This window comes from Capra hircus, chromosome 13 (genome assembly GCF_001704415.2).
Source record: "Capra hircus breed San Clemente chromosome 13, ASM170441v1, whole genome shotgun sequence".
NCBI classification, from domain to species: domain Eukaryota; kingdom Metazoa; phylum Chordata; class Mammalia; order Artiodactyla; family Bovidae; genus Capra; species Capra hircus.
The window spans coordinates 11,252,352-11,278,130 of record NC_030820.1 but is presented as its reverse complement, the minus strand read 5'-3'; the positions used below and the strand labels follow the sequence as shown (position 1 = coordinate 11,278,130).

At 44.0% G+C, this 25,779-nt stretch overlaps 1 protein-coding gene and 1 non-coding gene across 3 annotated transcripts in view; both read left to right on the top strand.

Annotated features, from left to right (window-relative positions):
• Positions 1–25,779, top strand: part of PRKCQ (protein kinase C theta) — a 93,525-nt gene that overhangs the window by 15,230 nt on the left and 52,516 nt on the right. For both annotated transcript variants that reach the window (XM_013968553.2, XM_013968554.2), the window contains 8 exons: positions 2,181–2,343; positions 3,698–3,729; positions 3,826–3,911; positions 5,054–5,183; positions 8,515–8,624; positions 9,587–9,704; positions 11,680–11,840; positions 16,443–16,616. In XM_013968553.2, coding sequence (XP_013824007.1) covers positions 2,181–2,343; positions 3,698–3,729; positions 3,826–3,911; positions 5,054–5,183; positions 8,515–8,624; positions 9,587–9,704; positions 11,680–11,840; positions 16,443–16,616 — 974 coding nt within the window. The remainder of the gene's footprint in view (positions 1–2,180; positions 2,344–3,697; positions 3,730–3,825; positions 3,912–5,053; positions 5,184–8,514; positions 8,625–9,586; positions 9,705–11,679; positions 11,841–16,442; positions 16,617–25,779) is intronic.
• Positions 19,945–20,017, top strand: TRNAF-GAA. Its single transcript has one exon. It is a non-coding gene; the product is annotated as a tRNA-Phe (tRNA).

The window sequence follows — 25,779 nt, the reverse complement described above, 5'->3', positions numbered from 1 at the left end:
CAGACTATTTTATATTTGTAAACGTATAGTTGTATATAGTCCAGACTATTATAATAGCTTTACTGACTATTCAGTCAGTAAAGAATCTGCTTGGGTTCAATTCCTGGATCGGGAAGATCTCCTAGAGAAGGAAATGGCAACCCATGCCAGTATTCTTGCCTGGAGAATCCCACGAACAGAGGAGCCTGGTGGTCTGCAGTCCTTGGGGTCGCAAGAGTCAGACACAACTTAGCAACTAAACCACCACCATGTAATTGTTACATGGTTATATTTGTATATTTTTCACAGTAATATGGATAGAGTTCCCAGAATAATTCACCTCCCTCCCTGAGTTCAAAAGTAATTTTATGCTTTATTTCCTTTTATTTCATCAGCACCAAAATAGAAATGAATCAGAGCTTCCCGACAGATGGCCTCCTGTGCCAGTCCCGAGTTGTAAATAGATCTCTACACTTAAACCAGAGCCTATAGGAGAAGGCAGTTGCCTCGGTGACCCTAAATCTAACCCCGAATTCACCAAGCCTTTTTATTTCCAGCACAGTTCCTTTAAAAAAAAAAGACCTAGATCGCCTATCCTTGAAGTATCAGGCAAAGTCCTCAGCCGTGTAAGGAAGTCTTTCTTAGGAATGCTTGATTATTATCTTCTTTGGAGTAGAGTTGAGTTACAATCCTGTGTTAGTTTCAGGTGTACAGCAAAGTGACGTTTTATCTGAGAGTTTGGGGTTTCCGTAAAACAGACCCATGGACTCTTGGAGAGAAGACTTCAGTCTTGAAATGAGTGCTGGCACTAGGCTGGACGGTGGAGGAGGGTCTCCACCTCCGTGACCCTCCCCCAGCCCCGTCTACCCAGTGTGCTTCCAGCCTGGCCATGAAAAGGGGCGGGGAAATTAAGATACTCCGGCAGGATCACTTGCCTCGAGTGTGTCGTCCAGCCACTGCCATGGCTTAGCCGGAAAGGAAACAATTGGGTTTAAATATTGTTAACTCTCTTCATTTGTGAAACAGGAGCCCCTTATCCTTGCCAAACCTCCATTTTTTGTATTTTGAAAAATAAGTAGAGTAAGTAATCCAAGAATCTACTTGGAATCGCAGTTGCAGGAACTGAATCATCAATTTGTTATCCGTATTTTAGTGATGATGGCAGCTGTGTTCCGCCTCCTTTACCATGCACTCTCTCATGCGCTCTGGAGGGCCCGTCGTACTGGTCAATCATAACTACCTTGCTATTGTGTATTTTGGCTGGGGGACCTGGGCTTCGGCCAGGGAGAATATTCTCACCAGTATTTCTCAGACTTCTTCCAGCCTTTTAGAAGCTGTGGGTACTGTGGACAGTTACTACTCAGAGCACCTTCACCAGCACCCAGAGCCCAGGGTAAACTGAAGAAATGTGAACGTGATTTGATGTAGATGACTAGGTACCAGCCAGGATTATCTAGACACTTTTTAATTACAGTCATGTGTTCATTTCCGGCCCTTTCCACATTGACCTGTATAGTTTTATGGCTGGTGCATCTGATTCCCATGGGCTTCAGGAACCAAAGCATAAACAACTTCCCAAAGCTTTTTTGCCTTCAGAAATCTGGCCAGCTCCTGCTTGTCTACATTTTTTGTCTATAAACAACCAGATATAAAATTTCCTGGGACCTAAAAAATATGTATATATTGTTTCTAACTTACTGTTCAGTACACATTATTCTTCAGAATTACAGGCAAAGTATTTGCCACTTCCTGCCCTTTCTCGCTGACTCATCACTGACAGTGACAAGGAAAGGTCAATAAATACCTTAAATGTTCCAATTTCTGGTTTTAAAAATTGAGAGAGGATATAGCTCAGTATCGTGAAAGAGGATGGAAGGATTGAGCCAAGATTCCAGCCTTGTTGTTCCAATCCTGGAACAGGACACCGTCTGATAATTCTGTTATGGGACTAAGGAAAGACACTTCGTACTGTACCAAACTTTAGAAATACTGGGTTGGCCAAAATGTCCATAACATCTTTTAGAAAAAACCCCAAAGGTGTTTAGCCCAACCCAGTACTTGGGATGCTAATGGTCTCAAAGCTTGTCTAGTTCCTCATCCATCTCTGCCCCTTCCCCGTCCCCCCCCGCCCCCCGCGCTGCTCGCCCCCAGCTGTGACAGCCATTTCGCAGAAGGTCACTGTCCCTGCCCTCTTCCTGCAGACACAAAGGACATGAACGAATTCGAGACCGATGGCTTCTTCGCTCTACATCACCGCCGAGGAGCCATCAAGCAGGCCAAAGTCCACCACGTCAAGTGCCATGAGTTCACGGCCACCTTCTTCCCACAGCCCACGTTTTGCTCCGTCTGCCACGAATTTGTCTGGTATGGTAACTCGCGTGTGATGCCGAGCTTCAGGTTATGCCTTGTGTCACTTCTTTTGGTTGTTTATTTATTTGGCTGTGTTGGGTCTTAGTTATGGCACACAGGTTTCAGAGCACAGGCTTAGTTGTTCTGAGGCCTGTGGGATCTTAGACCCCTGAGCAAGGACTCAACGCCCGTCCCCTGCATTGCATGGCAGATTCTTAAACCCTGGACCACCGGGGAAGTCCCATGATGCATCTTCTTAATCCACCAGGCCTGGCATGTTCCACCTTGGGGGAGTGTACGGGAATAGGTACTACCTGAGAGTTTCCAGTGGCCTCACCTGGATTGAGAAGGCTCAAATGGTGTGATTCTAGATAATATTTTCATAATAGAGCTCCTATAGCATGAGGAATCCAGCTCCCTTAAGAAAGATTTCAAGGAAACTTTGGTTTCCAATTAAATGGGAAGCTTCTGGGGGTGAGTGGGGAGGGACAGAAGAGGGAGAGATCTTTATTGTAAGCACAGTTTCATAGTCAAAACTGCCACCAGCTCGACAACCCAACTGTGATAACTAAATGTCTGCAGAAGGCAACACTTGCCCATTGGAGCTGATGGGTTTCTGTGTTTACAAGGCTCTTGGGTGTCTTAAACAGCCCCCGAACAGAGATTGGTTCAAGCCTCAGTAACCACAGCAGCGAAGGCTACGGTAGACTGGAGACTCAGAATGACTCCTATCTCTTGTTTCAGCCTCCCCCCTCTTTTGGGGTCTTCAGTCCTTTGGGTTCTTGCAGGATTTGTTGATGCACAACCTCTGGCTTAACCAGGGTATCCAGAGGTCGGGTAGACTTTTGGTGGATTTCCATCGACTGTCTTCATCTAATGACTTGAGCTCCTTCCTTTTTAATAGTGAATATTAACAGAATCAGTCTTAAGGTTGAGAATTTATTAGCTGCAAACGTTCTCAGATACTCAGAAGGAGGAAATAAAGTGTTATATGGATCTCTTTGCTTATCTGTACTGAACTTAGTAAGACAGTGAAAAATTTTAAGTGTCGACATGGAAATTTGCCACCAGGAGCCTGTGATCCATTTCTGGTGGGACATCTTTTTTTGTCTGCATGTTTGTTTGGGAAATATGCAAATGCAAAGGAAATGAACTCATTTACTGAATGTTAAGGCTTTTCACAAAGCAGGTCAAAATAAGAGCACACATTAACACTCTTGGCTGATAACAGACGAGGGCTGCTGATCAGAAAACGCTATGTGAGAGCAGGAAGCTATGAGAGCTTGTTCATCTTGTAAATGTTTTTGTGTTTGGTACTACAGTTGCCTCTAACGTCCATATGCATATTTAAACATATGCTTTATTGCAGGGGTCTGAACAAACAAGGCTACCAGTGTCGACGTAAGTGAGAAGGATTTCTGTTGTACTAGCATCATTCCTTTGGTTTAGCTGTCCCTTAACTTCTGAAAATCTCAAGCTGTAGTTATTTCTTTTCAGAATGTAATGCAGCAATTCACAAGAAGTGTATCGATAAAGTAATAGCAAAGTGCACAGGATCAGCTATCAACAGCCGAGAAACTATGGTACGGACCGAGATTCGCCTTTGTCTGAAATACGATGATTTCATCCTGACATTGCCTTTAACAGCCCGCGAATTCCTTTTTAAAGGACTTTTTAAAAAATTCTTTTCTTTTTTGGTGGCACTGGGTCTTTGTTGCTGCGTGTGGGCTTTCTCTCGTTTCCAAGAGCAGGGGCCACTCTCTAGCCGCGGCGCTCAGGGCTTCTCATTGTGGTGGCTTTTCTTTGTGCAGAGCATGGTCTCTAGGTTTGCAGGCTTCGGTAGTTGGGGTGCATGGGCTTTGTTGCTCCACAGCATGTGGAATCTTCCCAGACCGGGGATCAAACCCATGTTCCCTGCACTGGCAGGTGGATTTTTATCCACTGTACCACCAGGGAAGTCCAACAACTCCCTAATCCTTGTTCATAATGCGCAATTCTTAAATTTTTCCAGGCGCGTCAATATCCCTAAAACACTTTCCTCTTCAGTAACAATTGTTACTGAGACCCAGAACTAGTGTCTTGCCCTCTCAGTGTTTAATCTCCCCATAGATCAAATCAAAATCCTAACAGAGGCTGCTTCAAATGAGCTATTTTGAGGATTGTGAGATATTGCACGTGTAAAAGGCAACACAGGTGACGTGTTCGTCACAGCACCTGGCAGAACTGTTCTCTGTGCCTTGTCTCTTCTGTTCATATCTAACCAGCGTGAAAAGTCTCCCCGCTCCTCACACTGATAAACCGATGCCTCTAGAGGAGGCATTATATAATAGCTTCCAAAGGTGAAAGCACCAGTTCTAGGTTGAAAGAGAAAAGGAAAAATTTACATTAAATTAGGAAGGGAAGTCCATTGACATAACTCCCATGTAAACGAATAACTCTGGTCTCCTTCCTGAAATATTAACCCATCTGCCCAGAGGCGGCAGACTTCAGCTATCTCCAGGTTACCTGAAACGAGTATCTCATGCCCTTGACCCAGAACAGCTAATGGCTTCCTGTCTTCACTGGACATGACTATAAGGCTTGACAAGTAAAAATCGTGACTTCCAATACACATCACTGCAATGTTTTTATTATTCTGTTCATTCTGCAAAAGTCTCTGCTAGAGAAATGACAAGTGGGGAACCCAGGGACACACAAACCATCACACTCTCTTGTTCCCTTTCAGTTCCACAAGGAGAGGTTCAAAATCGATATGCCGCACAGATTTAAGGTCTACAATTACAAGAGCCCAACCTTCTGTGAGCACTGTGGGACCCTGCTGTGGGGCCTGGCCAGGCAAGGACTCAAGTGTGACGGTGAGTCCCACACGAAAGGTGCTTGGGGTCCCCACCTACTGAACCTCCAGGGGGGTGGATTTTCAGCTTTGATGAGAGGATGAGGGAGGGAGGGAAGATGAAGATGACTGGCTTGTTCAGCCAGCCCGGAAGAGCCCCGTGGTCCTGAAAGAGAAGTTCTCGGATAACAAGCCACTGCTGTTCTTTCCCTTCCACCTTCCACCACCCCGTGTCTTATTTCCCAGAGAAGTGCACATTCAGGTCCCTTGTCCAGGCTCCTGGCCTGGTGCTGTCTGAGGCACCCAGTCCTTCGGAGCAAGGAGGCGGCAGGCTCCTCTGACTGGTCCCCTGCCCTGGCCTGTCCCTTCCTGACTCTGGCAGCTCCGGCCATGCCCCTGCCACTCTCCCTGGAACCAGCAAGGACCATTCTGTCTGTGGTCCCATCGAGGAATGAGCCTGGCACATCTGCTGGGCTGCTGAAAAGTCCTGTATGGAAAAATTCTCTGGCTTACTGAAGCTGGCACACCTGTCCCCAGAGTGTGCTGTGAACCCCAGCTACACAGTTTAAATGTTGGAAGTGTTAATCACTGAGTCATGTCCAGCTCTTTGCGACCCCATGGATTGTAGCCCACCAGGCTCCTCTATCCATGGAATTCTCCAAGGCAAGAAGAGTGGAGCGGGTTGCCATTCCCTTCTCCGGGGGATCTTCCTGACCCAGCAGTTGAACCCAGGTCTCCTGTACTCAGGCAGATTGTTTGCCATCTGAGCCGCCGGGGAAGCCCGCGCAGGGAGCAGCCCAGCTCTGACAGCATGGCCTCCTCCAGGTGACCTGACCACAGAGCCCGAGCTCACTCCCCTTTACCCATCCAGTTATTCAGCCTAACCAGAGAAAAAGCCAGACAGCTTTCTTGCTCTAAAAGCCCAGGTTGCTAAGGCAATAACCTTTAGAAACTGAGATGCCATTTCACCAGGCTTAGCGGGAAGGGAGGGAAAAATTCCAACACAGACTATCAGAGCCCTTCTGCCTTTGGAGTGGGGCTGAGAGGGGACAGAGCCTAGATAATGTGTTCAAAGCAAAGGTGCCCCACTCAGCAGGGAGCATTTTATTCTCAATTTTAAAAATTTTTATTGGAGTATAGTTGATGTACACTGTTTTGTTAATTACTTCTATACAGCAAAATGATTCAGTTATACACACACACACACACACACACATTATATAATGTGCATACTTTATATGCATTTTTTACACACTCTTTTCCATTATGGTTTATCCTAGGATATTGATTAAACGTGCGTGTTTGCTAAGTCACTTTAGTTATGTCTGACTCTTTGCAACCCCATGGAGAGGTGCGTGCCAGGCTCCTTTGTCCAAGGGAATCTCTAGGCAAGAATACTACAGTAGGTTCCTCAGCCCTCCTCCAGGAGATCTTCCCAACCCAGGGATAGACCCGTGTCTCTTAAATCTCTGCACTGGCAGGCGGGTTCTTTACCATTAGCGCCGCCTGGGAAGCCCACTGATTAAACATAGAAGCCACTTTATTTTTTGTGGGTGACCCCATTTTAACTTATGCCACTGGCTAATGTGTGTTGGGTCTTTTAAGTGATAAAGGGGGCTGACCTAAACAGGAAAATCACCCTTAGATGCCTCCTTATCCACATCCCACGTGTATCTGCAGGTCTGGTGGAGCCTGGAGTGACATCTTAAGGAAGGCAGGAGATATTAGGTTTTTCAACTCATTGCTGAAGGCAAACCCACAGGTAGTCAAAATTCATCTGAACCAGAGAAACCTCTGCTGCCCAAGGGACCACCACATACTATCCTGTCTACCCCTGCTCAACAGTCCGTGGGTGGGTGGCCTGGCATTGTGTAGAGTGTCTTTAGGAGTTCACAGGCAACAGGTAGCTGGAGGGTTTCTGAGCGGACAAACAGGACAGGAATGATCAAATCCACACCTCATGACACCTTGAGTCTAATGGTCTTGGACATTGGGGTTTTCTTCCCTGGAGCCCATCACCCCGCCTGCAGAGGCCACGCTCATCCCAGCAGTGGCTGCTGCCTCTGAGCTCAGAACTCCCGCTAGGATTCCTTGGCATTATTCCACGGCTCCCACGCCCTGCTCTGTCCCCTCATTTCTCAACATTCTTTCTTCTCTGTTCCATTCTCTTCTTTCATTTCCTGGCCTCTGGCCTTCCTTACTTTCCCTCCTTCTCTTCTCCCCTCCTCTTCCCCCCACTTCCTTCCCCCCGAGTCATTCTCTGTTCTTGCTGGAACCCCGCGAGGCGGGGTGCTGTCTGCTCCCTCCTCATGCCCCTGTCTGCGTCTCCACCTCCCACTCTCTCCCCTGGGTCTCCCCGTGTCTCTGCCTCCCTCTCTCTTCTTCTTGCTCTCCTGTAAGCGTCCTGCCTAAGTATGTACGGTCCCCTCTTATCCTGATCCTGTCTCCTTCCTCTGGCTGCTGAAATTCGCATGAAATTAGTCATCAGAGGAACTGTTTGCACTCACAGAGGTTCAGTTATCACCTACTAGGTTCGTAACAGGCTTCTGACATTTTGATCCTGGTGGGCAGGGAGCCTTTCTGCACGGCACATCAGAGAGGAGCTTAGATCTGGTACACTTTTAAACAGTAAGATAGATGCTCAATCCCTGCTAACTGCCTCCCTCTCTCTCCCTTCCAGTCATGGGTAGGAAATGGGAGCTGGGGCCGCCCAACATAAAGCCTGCATCTGGTAGCCAGGAAGAGTCAAGTAAATCAGACAGGGTTCAGAGGACAGAGGCCATTATAAGTAGCATCTTCACTGTATTGAAGATTTCACTTCTGATGGGTTTTTTTTTTTTTACAACTATCTATGGTTTATACTTACTTACATAGAAAATGCTATTTTGTTTTATTGTGAACGGTCTGTTTACCTAGTGAAAACTAAAGGTAAAGACAGCTAAAGTGTCATCTAAATATTTCAATAACATTTTGAAAGATGAAAGAAAAGTTGTATTTGGTGAGCACCTTTTGGAGGCCAATCACTGTGCTCAGTTTGTGCACACAAATGGGCGGCAGCCTTCCTTGCCATCAACAAGGCTCTGGCTCAGCCTCGAGCAGGAGTCGTGTCCCAGCATCATGCCAAAAGGCACCTGCCAGGTGCATGAGTATCTCAGTGAAGCAGAGGTGGATGCTTGGTGGCATAATAAGAGCACCGCCCTAATATCTGTCTTCAGCGTCTCCCTCTGTGGGGAAGATGGTGCTGGGGGGTTGCCAGTTGTCTGTTGGACGTACCTGCACCCGAAACAGATCGTGTTCAGAGTGTCTGGAAGTTGGTTCTGTCACCCTTGCTCACGGCGTTGCTTCTCTTTCAGCATGTGGCATGAATGTGCATCACAGATGCCAGACAAAGGTGGCCAACCTTTGTGGTATAAACCAGAAGCTGATGGCTGAAGCGCTGGCAATGATCGAGAGCACTCAGCAGGTAGGAATGGCTTTTAGGGGACAAGTGCCCGCAGTTTCAACAAGGACTATTTCAGTCCCTTCACTCTTGGACTTGTAACAACTGTATGGGGAAATCTGGAATCTGTTTCCAAGCTCTTGCCTTGACCCTGGCTTTCATCTGCAAGTCCACACCCCCACTTTGAGATGTTTGTTTAATGCATTTCGCTTGTGGGTATCTTTGTAAGAGCTTAAATTCTTCATGGAATGAGCAGGGGCACAAACAAATGTATTCATTAAAATTATTGAGGATTCACTGCTGGCTTTATACCTGTATAAGATGACTATGTAATAGCTGGTGGGAAAAACATTTGCTGAAATCATCTCCAAAATGCCTCCAAAACACTGAATCCGAGGCAGCTTTGCCTTTCCGCTCAGTAGCGTGCTGAATCCTCACATCTGTGAACAAACCCTCTTTGAGACTTGGCTTTGGGACTTCCCTGGTGGTCCAGAGGTTAAGACTTCACCTTTCAGTGCAGGAAGCGTGAGTTTGATCCCTGGTCAGGGAGCTAGGATCCCACAGGCCTCGCCCCGAAAAACCAAAACATAAAACAGAAGTAATATTGTAACAACTTCAAGGAAGACTTTAAAAATGGTCTGCTCTAAAAAAAAAAAATCTTAAAGACTTGGCTTTGCCTACTTGAGCTATTTTTCCATCCATTGGTCTTTGATTCCTATTTGTGACTGAGCGCAGTGGGGAGTGTGGGAAAAACCAGTGGGCCCCCAGAAAATATGAAGGAAGTGAGCACGCTCTGCTGGTGCATAAAATATAATAGACGTTCACAGGGTACGGGATCCTAAGAGAGTGCCGAGGAGGAGGAGAGGTTCGGTTATCCTACATATTCAGGGATCTGAAATGGCTTCGGGACCATGGACAGCGGCATGCATGGTCCCGTCTGTGGTGAGTGGGTAGGTGGGTGGTCTGACTCCTTGTTTGTAACCCAGGCTCGCTGCTTAAGAGATTCTGAGCACATCTTCAGAGAAGGTCCAGTTGAAATTGGTCTCCCGTGCTCCATAAAAGGTGAAGCAAAGCCGCCGTACGTGCCAGGACCAGGGAAAAAAGGTAGCTATCCCTACTCACAGTGGACTTGTCATCAGTAATTCGTCTTCATTAACCTGAGGCCAGGACTTCCCTGGTGGCTCAGAAGGTAAAGAATCTGCCTGGAATGCAGAAGACCCGGGCTTGATCCCTGTGTGGAGAAGGTTTCCCTGGAGAAGGGAATGGCCACCCACTCCAAGTATTCTTGCCTGGAGAAGCTCATGGACAGAGGAGCCTGGCGGGCTACAGTCCACGGGGTCACAAAGAGTCGGACCCAACAGAGCAACTGACACTTTCTCTAAGACTTTCTGGGTTAAAGCCTCCTTTTACCTGGCCTGATGAATGATTCTTTTCTAGTTAGAAATTACCGACCTAGCCACCCACAAAGAGGCTTCTACTTCTAGAAGTAAAACCAAAGTACAGCCCACTAGAAAAGCTTTGGAAGTGGATGGGGTTGTGGGAAGTTGGGGTGGGGGTAAGAAGATGGGGTTCCTCTGAAATAATGGCAATATTCTCAAAAATAATGGCAAACTTTTCCTTAGAATTTTAGAATGTTATTGCCTGCCATGGACCGACTGTTTTACAAAACTGAATCCTCCATAGAGCACTAAGGTAGAAATACCACAGACCATCTTATTCTGTACTTTGAAACTTTACTGGAAAGTTTAAGATTAGAATGGGGAAGAATAGCCAACATCCTTAACATTTTATGATATTATGGAAGCTCATCCAGCCTCCTGTTGGAAGGTGCTTTTTGAGAGGTTGTGACTGTGTGATTCTTTCTCAATTTTTATTTTTTTAACACCAAAACCATTTCATATTGAGGTATAGCCAAATAATTAATGTTGTGGTAGTTTCAGGTGAACAGCAGAGGGACTCAGCTATATGTATACATGTGATTCTGAATAGTTTCAACATATATTATAAAATACTTATTTTCCTTGGATGTAGAATATGAAAGACAAACCTAGAGTGGTAAAGACAAACCTGGAGTGGTAAAGAATCTTCCTGCCAAGGCAGGAGACACAGGAGATGCAGCTTCAGTCCCTGGATGGGAAAGATCCCCTGGAACAGGAAATGGTAACCTGCTCCAGTATTCTTGCTTGGAAAATTCCATGGACAGAGAGGCCTGGCAGGCTACAGTCCATGGAGTCTCAAAGAGTTGGACATGACTGAGCACACACATAATTCCAACCACAAAACGGATAGGATAATTATGTACTATGAGGTGCCATCAAGTGATATCACAGTAGATAAATGTGTCAATCAACATGTTATGCGTGTTAACTTAGCACAATGTGATATGTCAAGTATATTTCAATTTTAAGAAAAGAAATGTTCTAAGAGGGTGGGAGGAAGGTTCCAGGAAAGTTGGTCTACAACTTCTCTGGCATGGGGTGAGGAATAAATTGTCTGTAAATTTTTTAAAAGAAGTGTTTGGATTAGACTTGGGAAAGGTCTCTGGGTAAACCATGTCTCAGAGACAATCAAAATAGGCAGCATCTTAACCTGAAGACTGTGGTGAATGATTCCATTCGGGTCTTCAGTGATCTACTATCCAGTTCTTCTTCCCTACATGGTAGGTCACAGAAATTGATGCCGTTATGCCTGTAAGCCATGCAAGCAATGGGGAGTCATTTTCCCTCCAGTTCAGCTAAAATCCCTAATTTTCCTTCCAGTTCAGCTAAAATCCCTGTATGTCAGTGATCTGGCATTATGAAAAGTGCTTGTTTCTGCTGCACAGATGGTCTTTTGCTGGTTGGAATGTTTCTTAACCTGACATTTTCCCCAGTCTGTCCCATAAAGAGACACGGTCCACCCCCCAGATTTCAGGCTTCCAGGCAGGAGGTGCTCCTTTTGCCCTGCAGGAACCCCTTTCTGAGCTGTTGCAGATGAAACTTCAGAACAGGATATGAAAAAGAAAGCAGGTTCTCAGAATAGCTAGGAAGACGCTCCGCTGTTCCTTGTTTTCTTTTAACCCCTGGCTCATCATTTTCAGAGCCTCAGGGGATCTCCTGGGAGTCTCCCTTGGAAGAGATGGAGAAAGCATGCGATCGTCCAGAACCTGAGCCGAACAAAGAAAGAAGTTCTCTACGTGTGAAACTAAAAATCGAGGACTTCACCTTGCACAAAATGCTGGGGAAAGGAAGTTTTGGCAAGGTATGATACTGTATGTAGGATTCTGTGGGCCAGATGACAGAAACTGAGAAGCAAAGCTCTGGCCAGCGGAACTGAGCTGGTGGGACCAAAACCAGGCATGGGTGTGCAGAGAGAGGCTTCCTGGGCGGGAGCTGTGATGTGATGTGATGTTTGTTAGAGGGCAGAGAGGGGTCTGAATTATAAGGGGCCCAGGGGCTTCCTGGTGGCTCAGATGGTAAAGAATCTGCCTGCAAAGCAAGAGACCTGGGTTCTATCCCTGGGTTGGGAAGATCCCCTGGAGGAGGGTGTGGCAACCCGCTCCAGTGTTCTTGCCTGGAGAATCCCCATGGACAGAGGAGCCTGGCGGGCTACAGTCCACGGGGTCGCACAGCCTCGGACACAACTGAGCGACTAAGCACAGGGAGCTCTTGGGAGCAGCAGCCTCTACTCCCTGGGGAAAACAGCTCCAGCCGTCTCACTTTGAAGGTGTTCATCCCACCAGCTTCTGAGCGTGGTATCTTCGGACGCCAACGAAGCGGGAAGGTGCCCCGGCCAGTTCCTGTCTCATAGATATTTTTGTTTCATTGGTGGTTTTGTTGTTGTTTTGCTCCTTTCTTCAACCCAGAGTGTGGTTTTACTTTCCTTATGATTTTTTTCTCAGTCTTGTCTTAGCTTAGGGCTACTGGAATAAAACACCACAGAGGGGGGCAGCTTCAACAGCAGGAATGTATCTCTCCCAGTTCTGGAGGCTGGACATCCTGGATCAAGGTGTGGACAGGGCTGTCCCTCCTGAGGCCTCCCTCCTTCCCGGGTGTAGACGCTGTCTTCTCCCTGTGTCCTTACATGGCCGTTGCTCTGTGTCCCGATTCCCTCTTCTTATGAGGATGCCAGTTCGATGGCATCAGGGCCCATCCTAATGACCTCATTTGAACATAATCATCTCTGTAAAGACCCTGTCTCCAAATAAGGTCACACTCTCAGGTGCTGGGGGTTTAGGACTTCAGCATATGAATTATTAAGGCTCCCCTGGCGGCTCAGATGGTAAAGAATCTACCTGCAATGTGAGAGACCTAGGCTTGATCACTGGGTCAGGAAGATTCCATAGGAGCCTGTCCATGGAATTATCTGGAAGGGACACAGTGCAGCCCAGAATTACAGCCATAACTTGAGTGTCTTAGGAAAAGTTTCACGGAGGAGTCCCTCCTCTCAATTATTCCTGCCACTCACTCAACGTATGGGCTCTCTATCATGGGGGGCGAGGAGGAGGAGGAGGAAAACATAGTCTAAGAAATTATAGTCAACTATCAGTGAGGAGAAGATTGTCAAGACAGTGATTGTAAAGAGGGATGTCATGGAATACAGGCTTTTACGTTATATTGGCTATTAAGGATATCTCATGATGGCACCCCACTCCAGCACTCTTGCCTGGAAAATCCCATGGACGGAGGAGCCTGGTAGGCTGCAGTCCATGGGGTCGCAAAGAGTTGGACATGACTGAGTGACCTCACTTTCACTTTTCACTTTCCTGCATTGGAGAAGGAAATGGCAACCCACTCCAGTGTTCTTGCCTGGAGAATCCCAGGGACGGTGGAGCCTGGTGGGCTGCCATCTATGGGGTCGCACAGAGTCGGACACGACTGAAGCGACTTAGCAGCAGCAGCAGCAGCAGCAGCAGTTGTTTTTTTATTTATATTGGATGTCACTTCTTGGAGAATTTTAGCCAGAGACTACTGTTCCATGAATTTGTGCAACCAAGGCCAGCATTATGCTCAGCACCTGCTCACCAGACTTGGGCTTGTAAAACTTACCCAGTTTAATAATAAACAAGCTGAAATGCAACTAGGTCTTGCCATAGCTGAATGACTTTGTACTGCTAGTAGGGGTTGGGTTTAATACCAAGGAATCGCCTTTGGCAAAACCCATTCCGCCCTGCCAACTGTAGCCAATAACTATTAGTTTGTTTCCACAATAGCACGAACCATCAAACCATCGCAGGCTCACTTGGTGTTATTCTGAGTGCAATAGGCAGTTTTACAGCCAGTCTTCATTAAAATGTAGCATCAATTAATGTGCCATGATAGCCTGTTACCAAAAATTGAAAGCACATTATAGAGATGGAGATTGCCTTTTCGACTTGTTAGTTTAAGGCTGGTTGGGAGGAATGTTTTATTGAAAGAAGCAATTACCAAAAGAGGATTTCTAATTGTTATAGAAACGTTTTTCTTTGTTTTCTGGGTAGATTTATACTTTTCAACAAGGTTAACACAGCCTTAAGTTAAACCTACCTGCCTTAGTAAATAACCAATGGACAGCTGAGAGCTTCAGTAGCCTCAGCTCTGTGACTAAGCTCCTCCGCATCAGAATCCCAGATCCCTGGACCCCGAGGGGACTGCACTGTGGGGTCCCAGTGAGAGAGGGGAGCCCTAAAGCAGAATATATTTCCTCTTCTTGAACTCCAAAACTTGTTCTTGTTTTTCTTTTTTTTCACCCTATAGATATGGTTCCTCACCAAAATGGTAGCCTGTTTTGGCTCTCCATTGATTTTAGGCCCAGGAGAATAAATGGCATGTTTTCTGGGGTTAGGCACATTATTTCCCTGATGGCTCAGATGGCAAAGATTCTGACTGCCAGGCAGGAGACATGGGTTCGATCCCTGGGTTGGGAAGATCACCTGGAGAAGGGAATGGCTACTGAGTCTGGTATTTTCACCTGGAGAATTCCATGGACAGAGGAGCCTGGTGGGCTACAGTCTGTGGGGTCGCAAAGAGTTGGATACAACTGAGTGACTCACACTTTCACCTTCATGCCTGAATTCTCATCTAAGCCCTGCCCTCTCTATCAAGCCAGCTACCCCCAAAGCTATGTGTCTGCACTGTATTATTTTAAACATAGACACATGCATTTTCCACTCTTGGTGTGTCTTCATGAACTTCAGCATTCCTCAAAAGTCACTAAAAGAAACAAGTGATGAGTGGGAGTTTTGAAGTATAGTTGATTTACAGTATTATATTAGCGGCAGATGTGTTGTAACATAATGATTCAGTAGTTTTATAGATTGGATTCTAAAGTTATTACAGAATAATGGCTCTGTTTCACCGTGAGATTCAAATATCCCCGCTGCTTATTTATTTTACACAGAGCAGTTCGTACCTCTTAATCCCATGCCCTTGTCTTGGCCCTCCCCCCGACTGGAAACCACTGGTTTGTTCTCTGTATCCGTGAGTCTGCTTCTGTTTTGTTACGCATATTCGTTCTGGTTTTAGATTCCAATAACTGTCATTCAGAAAGCATTTTAGAGTTCGCAAGTCGCTTCCCCACCTGGTGTGTGATTTTCACAACAGTCCTGTAAGTCAGCAGTGTGGTGATAGTTATGGCTTTTCCACATTAGGGAACCGAAGCCCAGGGAGGTTGCTTTGTGAACCCACATTCCCACAGCTGGTAAATGTCTGTGAAATGAGGCCAGAGCTGTGGCTTTCTGACTCCACAGGCCGTGCACTCACTTCTATCAGTTGCCTGTGGCTGCATCATCTGCAAGAATGCAGGTTGGAGCAACCCTCCACTCTAAGCCGTCTGGTGTCCTGTCTTATAAGATGCCTGAAACTGAGTGGAAAAAGTCAGCTTTGGAGTCAGATTTTCCACTGAGTAGCTCTGTGAGTTTGAGACAGTTACCCTTTGACCCTAGGTTTCTTTTATTATTACTATCTGCATTGCAGAGTGTTCTGAACCAAGAATTAAACAGGTACTAAAATTAGATAGCATGTGTAGAGCCTGTAGCAGAATGTCTGGCACATAGTAGGTCTTGAAGATAATGTCAGTGTCTGTGCCATCAGAGGAAACGCTGTGCATTCTTTAAGTACATCAGGACAGTTATATTTCTCACGTATGCTTTTTGGCCTTGAAAAAGTGGGTAAAATGTGGAATAAGGTTTTATGCTCATTTTTGTTGATTATTTCAAAAGCAGTCAAGTCTTCCTCTTCCTTGCTTGCTGCTGCTTCCTCAATACACATTTTTCTCTGATTTTTTTTTTTTTTATAAACTTAGGTCTCTAGGCAGACAGGACACTTTAAAAAAAAAAATTGTATTGGCATATAGCTGGTTTACAGTGTTGCGTAGAATCAGCCAAACATGTACATGTATCCCCTCTTCTCTGGATTTCCTTCCCATTTCGGTCCAAGCATTGGGTAGCGTTCCTTCAACTATATAGTGGGTTCTCATTCGTTATCTGTTTTATCCATAGTAGTGTGTGTGTATCAATCCCAACCTCCTAATCCATCCCCCTTGATGTCCATGCCTTCATTCTCTACATCTGTGTGTCTGTTTCTGCTTTGCAAATAGGTTCATCTATATGATTTTCCTAGATTCCACTTTAAATAGAGTCTTTCCAGGGGCTGAGAATAACCCATCTGATTTTGTGAAACCCTTTGAAAGGTAGAGTGGATGAAGCTGTTAATAGCATCCCACGCCAGTAAAACTCTGTTTGTCTCCATAAAGGGGATAGAGGAGGATTGGAGAATTAATTCTGTTTCCTCCCCCAGTACCTCTCTCTCATGCACATCATGAGTCTTCTTTATCAACTGTCAATCCAAATTCTAAAATAACCCTGCTGCTTCTCCTTCCTTCCAGGTCTTCCTAGCAGAGTTCAAGAAAACCAATCAATTTTTCGCAATAAAAGCCTTAAAGAAAGATGTGGTTTTGATGGACGATGACGTGGAGTGCACAATGGTAGAGAAGAGGGTCCTCTCCTTGGCCTGGGAGCATCCGTTCTTAACACATATGTTCTGCACATTCCAGACCAAGGTAAGGCTTCTGCCCAGATGGTCCTTCATCTCTACACCCTCAGCCAGTAGGTCTGGGTGCTCCTGCAGAACAGGAGACACGGGGCGCCCACTCCGTGTGTTTATTTCTTCTTTGAGTCCACCCTCCATCCAAGTAAGCAAGCCTTTCACAGTTGTTGAGAGGGGAAGAAACTTGTTTGGAAAGAAACAAGTTTTCTTGTTTGGAAAAATGCAGGAAACTTGCATTTTCTAATGCAGTTGACTGGGAAAAGGGCCTTACTTCTGGTTTTACTTGCTTGCTTTTTAGAATTCAGTTTAACTTCTATAACAAGGATTCTAAGTAGCGTGTGACTTGCTTAACAAAGCAGTGCTTTGTGAAAGGGAAAAGGTGCGACATCTGTTCATCTACCATACATATGTTTCAGGAGACAAAATTTGAAAAAATGGATCAAAGTGTGTGTGTACTGTTATTTCCCTTTATAAGGCCAGTAGAACATCATCCTTGAGAGCATATTTTACCAGGAACTGAGCAGCCAGATAAAACTGTGAATTTTGTCAAAAATGCCTCTTATTTTGGGAGAATGTTCCTCCTGATCTGCTTTTTCTTTAAAATTAAAACACACACACACACACTTTTTTTCTAACTTAAAAGTTATTCAGGATCATTTTAGAAAATTTGCTTATATGCTTAAAGAAAATCATATATATCCCATTACTTGGGTATAGTCACCATTACTGTGTTGAAGTTTATCCTTCTGAATTTCCCCCCATTGGGTTCATAAAAATAAAAATAACCAGTTAGTGTAAATACCTCCTGCTCGGTACCTTGCACTTTAACACTCTGTACATTTCCTGACATCTGAAGATATCCTTCTGCAATGTGATTTATCTCATTAGGCTATTTCTAAATTTTGTTCTGATTTAAATAACACGGAAATGAACATTCCTGTAGATCAGTCATCCGTATAAACATTATGGTTTTCTATTTTTCTGCTGTACTTGACCCTATCCCCATGTGTAAGGCCTAGAATTGTGTTATATGTAGCCAAGAATAATAAGCAGACCCATGGGGAGCTATGTGGTTAAGATCCAAAGAAAATGAGGAAATTTTTCTCTTGTTCTATTTCAAGCCTTGATGGTAATGTACTAACTTAGTATAAGTAGCATCATCTGCCTCCAGCCACAGAAGTGTTAGTGGGGAAACTGGGAATCAGCCAGTAAATGTGGATGGTCACTTAGGGATTTCATCACCACTTCTCCAGCTGCCAACAGATTCTCAAGCGTTTAATTAGGGAATAGATGAATAAATGTACTTAGCTAAAATAAGGAAAGATATAAGCATCTGAATGCAGAGTTCCAAAGAATAGCAAGAAGAGATAAGAAAGCCTTCCTCAGCGATCAATGCAAAGAAATAGAGGAAAACAACAGAATGGGAAATACTCGTGATCTCTTCAAGAAGATTAGAGATACCAAGGGAAAACTTCATGCAAAGATGGGCCCGATCAAGGACAGAAATGGTATGGACCTAACAGAAGCAGAAGATATTAAGAAGAGGTGGCAAGAATACACAGAAGAACTGGACAAAAAAGATCTTCACGACCACGATCATCACGATGGTGTGATCACTCACCTAGAGCCAGACATCCTGGAATGTGAAGTCAAGTGGGCCTTAGGAAGTATCACTACGAACAAAGCTAGTGGAGGTGATGGAATTTCAGTTGAGCTATTTCAAATCTTAAAAGATGATGCTGTGAAAGTGCTGCAGTCAGTATGCCAGCAAATTTGGAAAACTCAACAGTAGCCACAGGACTGGGAAAGGTCAGGTTTCATTCCAATCCCAAAGAAGGGCAATGCCAAAGAATGCTCAAACTACCGCACAGTTGTACTCATCTCACATGCTAGTAAAGTCATGCTCAAAATTCTCCAAGCCAGGCTTCAGCAATACATGAACCGTGAACTTACAGATGTTCCAGGTGGATTTAGAAATGGCAGAGGAACCAGAGATCAAATTGCCAACATCCGCTGGATCATGGAAAAAGCAAGAGAGTTCCAGAAAAATACCTATTTCTGCTTTATTGACTATGCTAAAGCCTTTGACTGTGTGGATCACAATAAACTGTGGCAAATTCTGAAAGAGATGGGAATGCCAGACCACCTGACCTGCCTCTTAAGAAGTCTGTATGCAGGTCAGGAAGCAACAGTTAGAACTGGACATGGAACAACAGACTGGTTCCAAATAGGAAAAGGAGTATGTCAAGGCTGTATATTGTCACCCTGCTTATTTAACTTCTATGCAGGGTACATCATGAGAAACACTGGGCTGGAAGAAGCACAAGCTGGAATCAAGATTGCCGGGAGAAATATCAATAACCTCAGATATACAGATGACACCACCCTTATGGCAGAAAGTGAAGAGGAAGTAAAGAGCCTCTTGATGAAAGTGAAAGAGAAGAGTGAAAAAGTTGTCTTAAAGTTCAACATTCAGAAAACGAAGATCATGGCATCTGGTCCCATCACTTCATGGGAAATAGATGGGGAAACAGTGGAAACAGTGACAGACTTTATTTTGGGGGGCTCCAAAATCACTGCAGATGGTGACTGCAGCCATGAAATTAAAAGACGCTTACTCCTTGGAAGGAAGGTTACGACCAATCTAGATAGCATATTCAAAAGCAGAGACATTTCTTTGCCAACAAAGGTCCATCTAGTCAAGGCTATGGTTTTTCCTGTGGTCATGTATGGATGTGAGAGTTGCACTGTGAACAAAGCTGAGCACCGAAGAATTAATGCTTTTGAACTGTGGTGTTGGAGAAGACTCTTGAGAGTCCCTTGGACTGCAAGGAGATCCAACCAGTCCATTCTGAAGGAGATCAGCCCTGGGATTTCTTTGGAAGGAATGATGCTAAAGCTGAAACTCCAATACTTTGGCCACCTCATGTGAAGAGTTGACTCATTGGAAAAGACTCTGATGCTGGGAGGGATTGGGGGCAGGAGTAGAAGGGGATGACAGAGGATGAGATGGCTGGATGGCATCACTGACTCGATGGATGTGAGTCTGAGTGAAGTCCGGGAGTTGATGATGGACAGGGAGCCCTGCCATGCTGCGATTCATGGGGTCACAAAGAGTTGGACACGACTGAGCAACTGAACAATATCTATCTATTTCTATTCTACTATTGCCTATTTCAGTTCAGTTCAGTTCAGAGTCTTCACAGTGCTTCACAATTCCATTTCACAATGCTTCAAGTACAGTATGTGATCACTGAGTGCTTTCTCATGGTCTGGGTTTCCATTGTGAAAGATATAGAAATAATATAGTCTCTGACCTAGAGAATTTCATACTCTGTGAAGCTGAAGTAGCTCTGTTGGGAGAGTGTTAGACTGAAGATCTAAAGGTCCCTGGTTCAATCCTGGGTTTCGGCAGGCAAACCTTCTCTTGTGGCTTCCCTGGTGGCTTAGATGGTAAACCATTGCCTGCAATGCAGGAGACCCAGGTTCGATCCCTGGGTTGGGAAGATCCTCTGGAGAAGGAAATGGGAACCCACTCCAGTACCCTTGCCTGGAAAATTCCATGGACAGAGGAGCCTGGTAGGCTATAGTCCATGGGGTTGCAAAGAGTCAGACAAGGCTAAGCAACTACACTTTTTCAAAGAGGTGACAATGATACTTCTAACGGTGGTAAGTAATATTAATTGCAGAATGCTGACTTTTAAGTATCAGAGCTGAGAAAAACTAGAAATTAGGATTTGAATAGGCAGTAAAGGTCTTGGGTAACAGAAGTGTAGAGGCTATAAGAGGGCATGAAGGAAGAAAGGGATTGTGATAAGCTGTTTAAGTAGGCTTATGTTTTTACAGCAGAAAGGAGTTTAGGATTCCTGGTATTGAGGGTTACAGAGATTTCCTGCTAGACGGTTCCTCCTGGAGATCAGAAATGTCTGTTGGTCTTGGATGGTGCAGATATTTTACTGAAAGACAAAATAAGAAACTCTGCCCAACTGTCTTGTTCTGTGTTCTAGATTTGCTTTGCACCCTGGGGGTTACGTAGTCTCACTTTTCCTCTTGAAATATTGTGAGGCTTTTATCAAAATGCTAAATGCACCTCAGACCAGGCTTCTAGGAAATCAAATTTCTCTTGGCACCTTTTCCTGCTGTGGTTTTTTTGTTGGAATATAATTGCTTTACAATACTGTGTTAGTTTCAGCTGTACAATGAAGTGAATCAGCCATATGTATCCATATATCCCCTCCCCGCCCCAGGACATCACAGAGCACCGAGCTGAGCTCCCTGTGCCGTACAGCAGCTTCCCACTAGCTGTGTTTATGTGTTTGTTTGACTGTTGTTTTCATATCTTGCAGAGAAGGCTGCCATGAAGTCCATTTTCTAAGAAATAGGCATAATTCTGTCTCTGATTGTCAATTCTCAGGGGTTATTTACATTTTTCCTTGTTACAGGAAATGCTCTTAAAATTCCAAGCCTATGGAATGCTTTTCCAAAACCAGAGCAGTAAATGCACAAGAGAAAATGTTACAGAATGTGCATGTACAATGTAAAAATGACTGTCTCACTAGATTTCAAGGAATTAAGTTCTTTTAGAGATGGTGGGGAAGGGGAGGCAAAGCTTACATTATTACACTTCCTGAAGGACCCTCAGTTGTTTTGAGACACCTTGATTTTTAAATTTAATTTTTGATAGTGTATAGATGCTGTGCAGTATTATAAAGTTATAGGTGTATAATTCAGTGAGTCACAATTTTCAAAGATTACATTCTATTTATAGTTATTATAAAATATTTAGATTTCCCATGTTGTGCAATATATCCTTCTAGCCCGTTTTGTACTTAATAGTCCTGATTTATTTAAACCTTGTATGTCAAACAAAATAACCAAATGCCACAAGTGAGTGTAAAAAGCAGCAATTTACATGAATAATGATTTCCTCTGTGTAAGTTTAGAATGTAGTCAGTTGGGAAAAGGGCCTTACTTCTGGATTTTGTCTGCTTACTTGTTGTTTAGAATTTGGTTTCAACTTCTATAACAATGAGGATTTGAAGCAGTCAAAGACTGCTTTGTCTACTTGAATTTTTTTGTGATCCCATACAAATTTTAGGATTATTTGTTCTCGTTCTGCAAAAAACGTCTAAGGTATTATGATAGATATTGCATTAAATCTTTAGATGGTTTTCAGTAGTAAGGACATTTTAACAATATTAATTCTTTCAATCCACGAACACGGGGTATTTTCCACATTTTCTTTGTATCATGTTGAATCTCCTACATCAATGTCTTTTAGTTTTCAGAATACAGGTCTTCCACCTCTCAAGTTAATCCCTAGGTATTTGATTCTTTTTTGATGCAACTGTAAACAAGATCGTTTTGCTTTTTCTTTACAACAGTTCATTATTAGTGTACAAAGTGCATTGTATTTCTGCATATCAATTTTGTATCCTGCAACTTTATTTATCAGCTCTAATAGTTTTTTCACGGTATCTTTAGGGTTTTCTATGTGTAGTATCATATGATCTGCAAATAGTGACAGTTATACTGTTTCCTTTCCAATTTGGAAAGAGTTCCAGCAGTTCCCCCACATGTTTGGCTGATGCCTTAAGGTTAGTAAACGGTCCAAGTGTCCTTTAAATCACTGTTTCTTTCCATGTGTCCCAAAGTGGGCAAGTCTGTGTACAGGCCTCTCAGGGGTATCCTTCCTACTGCAGACCACGGTGTCAGAGGTGGATCCTAGTTTTCTTTTTAATTGGAAGATAATTGCTTTACAATGTTTTGTTGGTTCTGCTGTGCCACAATGTGACTAGCCATAAGTGAACATACATCCCCTCCACCCACCCCTCTAGGTTCCTGGTAGTGCTGGGTCTCGGTCCCTCTATCATTTCTTGAGCAGAAGCTGTTCAGTCAGCCCTCAGTTCTTCAGGAGGAATTGCTTTCTGTGTAGATCAATGTGTCCATGGGAGGAATCTTTTCACTGTGCTGGCAAATTAAAATCTATCAGAAACTAATTAATCATAAAACTTTGAAAATACACTTCATAAATCACTTTGGAAAGTCACCATTAATTCAACAAATGTGGTTTCTTGTGGACCTACTGTTTGTTAAGTTCTATGCTTCCCCAACAGAGGCAAGACCCAAACTATAGGGACTCGGTAGCTAGCTTGGAAGAATAGGAGTCTGCTTTCTTGATTTTAAGATGCTATTAGTATTAGATGCCCTATTTTCTTGATACAGAAAACTATTTTAAAAACTAGGAGCCATGTCTCTGAAATTGTCTAAATGTGAATTGACATGTATGTCAATTAGAAATTACATTGGCTGCTAGTAATAGAGACTGGAAACAATGACTTAAATGAGACAGAAGTCAGTCTCTTCATACGAAAGGAGTTAGTTCCCTGATGTCCGAGACCCAGGAACCATCTGCTGCACTATGTGCTCATCCTGAAGAGTACGCCTCAGTCCAGTATGGCTACTGGAGCCCAGCTGTCACAGCCACATTCCAGGGAGGAAAGAACAACCCCATGCCTGCTAGGTCTTCTTTATCAAGTCACTTTTGCAAAAGACTTACAAAAAGCTGCTGTTTACCTCTCTCTCTCTGACTCTTCTATAGCTCTAAGGAGAGCTGGAAAGTTGAATCTTTAAGATGAGCACACCATCATCCAGAATATTTTTTCCTAAGAAAGAGAGGCAACCAGACATTTCTGCTCTAACATATTTTTAGATTAAAATATATGATTCAAACTAGCTTTATTGAAGTCGATTTAGCACCAGATAATTTCCTAGGAACCTTAAATGAGATAATGTACTTAATTCTGTAATCCCAGTGAAGTAGATATTATTCCATTTTAACTATGAGAAAACTGAAGCTAGGAAAGATGAACTTTGTCTTAAGGCCCCTGAGATGGAAAAAGCATGCAATCTTACCAGGGCATCTTTGTCCAGATATGGGATTCCTATATATTCATACCATGTAAGTGTCTTAGTGATATGTCATCTCTGTAGTATCTAAATGTTCACCTACAGGGGGAAAAAATACACAGAAAAATAGTGTTCTTCTGTTTCATTATACTAGAGTAAAAGTTCAATAACTCGAGTACCCAAAGTTTTTCTGATCTAACTCTGATAACCCTAGGTGGCGGGGGAAGGGGTGGGGGAAGGGTTTGGAAAGTGTTAAAAATATAAAACTCAACTGAGTAAGTTTAGAGATCTAATTATGTTTTTGCAATAATTCATGAATCAAACAGCATCCTATTTAGGAAGCAGAAAGGAGCGCTGAGGACCTATATGAAATGGAAGACTTTTATGGGCAGAAAGTGGGGACAAGGAAAGCACAGTGTTTCAGGCAAGGTCAGTTCCTCACAAGTGCTGATCAGGAAGTTCTAGACTGGGGAAGGTTAGAATTGCAGGTAGGTTAGATGTTAAGTCTCCATTTAGAGATGTGGGCTTAGCACGAGTAATTCCACTTGGGGACTATTTTTATCAACAATCACCTCCCTCCCCTTTTGACCAGACCGTCAGCTTAACTGGAAGATGTGATCAAAATGTAAGGTATTAGCACTGTTCCCAGCTCCCGTCCTGAAGTTCCCGTGGTTTTTGATGATCCTTTGTGTGCTATTCACAGGCCACAGGGTTCAGGGTCACCATTTTTAAGTCAGGCATCCTCTCCCTTTTTGGAAACTCCACGTTGAGGGAGATCGTTCACCTGAGGATCAGTGCCTACAAACATGAATTTAAAGCCTTTGAAAGAACACAGCATTCCAGGGAGACTCTTGTGACTGTGTAAAGTAGGATAATTCCCAATAGTTGGAGTGCAGCCAAACTAATGAAGGAAAAACAAAAAAGATCCCATTGAAAGAGTCACCTTTTCAGCCCAAGTGGGTTGCTCAGTGTTTTCCTGTGACTGAGTTTCAGCTTCTGCAGACGTGTTAATCCAGGTACCACAGGCTGTCTTGACTAGTGACACAGCATCCTGCCAAAGGAAGGGGGAGGTTACCCTTGCTATGTGTCTCCTCATTTGTGTAGAGCCTGAAGAGAAAGTTCCCCAAGTTTGGGGTGGTTAGATAGAGGGAGGGAAACAGACCAGGGCTTTCTAACATCATGGACAGATCAGAGTTTCTGATGAGAAATCCAGCGATCTGAAGGATTCCACCCCCACACCCGAGCAGTAGCTTGGGAGATACGGGGGATGGTGTTCTCTTTCCAAGTCAAAGCCAGAGTCAAGGAAGGTGCTGAAGAAGAGAGGGTTGCGTGCTTGGCTACCCAGCAATGCACCTCAATGTTGGCTACTTCTCTTCCCAGCCGATTCGACTCTGAGGTCTTGAGTGGGTGGACAGGACCCAGTATCAGGTGAGATGTACACCCAAGTTCAAGTCCCTGCAGTTTGGCTCCCATCTGGTTAGTGAGGAAGATCTGGGATAGTCCCTTGCCAGGAGACGCAAGGGCAGTCTTTGTTCTTCAGGATTCCAAATCAGAAGGGTGGGAGGAAATTGGAAACAGTAGTTTGGAGAGTCATAACCAGTCAATTGAGGGAACTGGAAGTATTCAAGATCCACTCCAGGTTACAGGGATGTTACAAAGTCTCCAAAGCACTTCCCAGGATTAGACTCTGATATCTACAGAAATACAGTTTTCTTGTCTGTAATCACTGTTCTCTTAACCAAAGAGCATTAACAGTAAACCCAATTTGTTTGCATTAAACTTAACCTGATTAATTACATAAGTGCAGCAAGAATAGTGCTCAGCCATTTATACTCTTTTAAAAACTGTTTCCTATAAAAGGAACCTCAGGTTGAACTCTTAAGCCTCTGAAGCCAGGTAGGCAAAATCTCACAATCCAATTTTACCTGCAATACCTGTAACTTTGGGTGAGTTCCTCTCTTATTCAGGTCTTAAAAAAATATCCTGGAGTTCTATGGACCTACAAGGAAATTACCTTTTTTTTTTTTCTGTCATTTTTTTTTCCCTACTATAATAATATCATATATATATATATTTTAACTTTTATTCTTACTTTATTTTAGTTTATAATACTGTATTGGTTTTGCCATACATAATGAACCCCCCTCCCACCCCACATCATCCCTCTGGATCATCCCCGTGCACCAGCCCCAAGCAATCCTGCATCGAACATAGACTGGTGATTCGTTTCTTACATGATAGTATACATGTTTCAATGCCATTCTCCC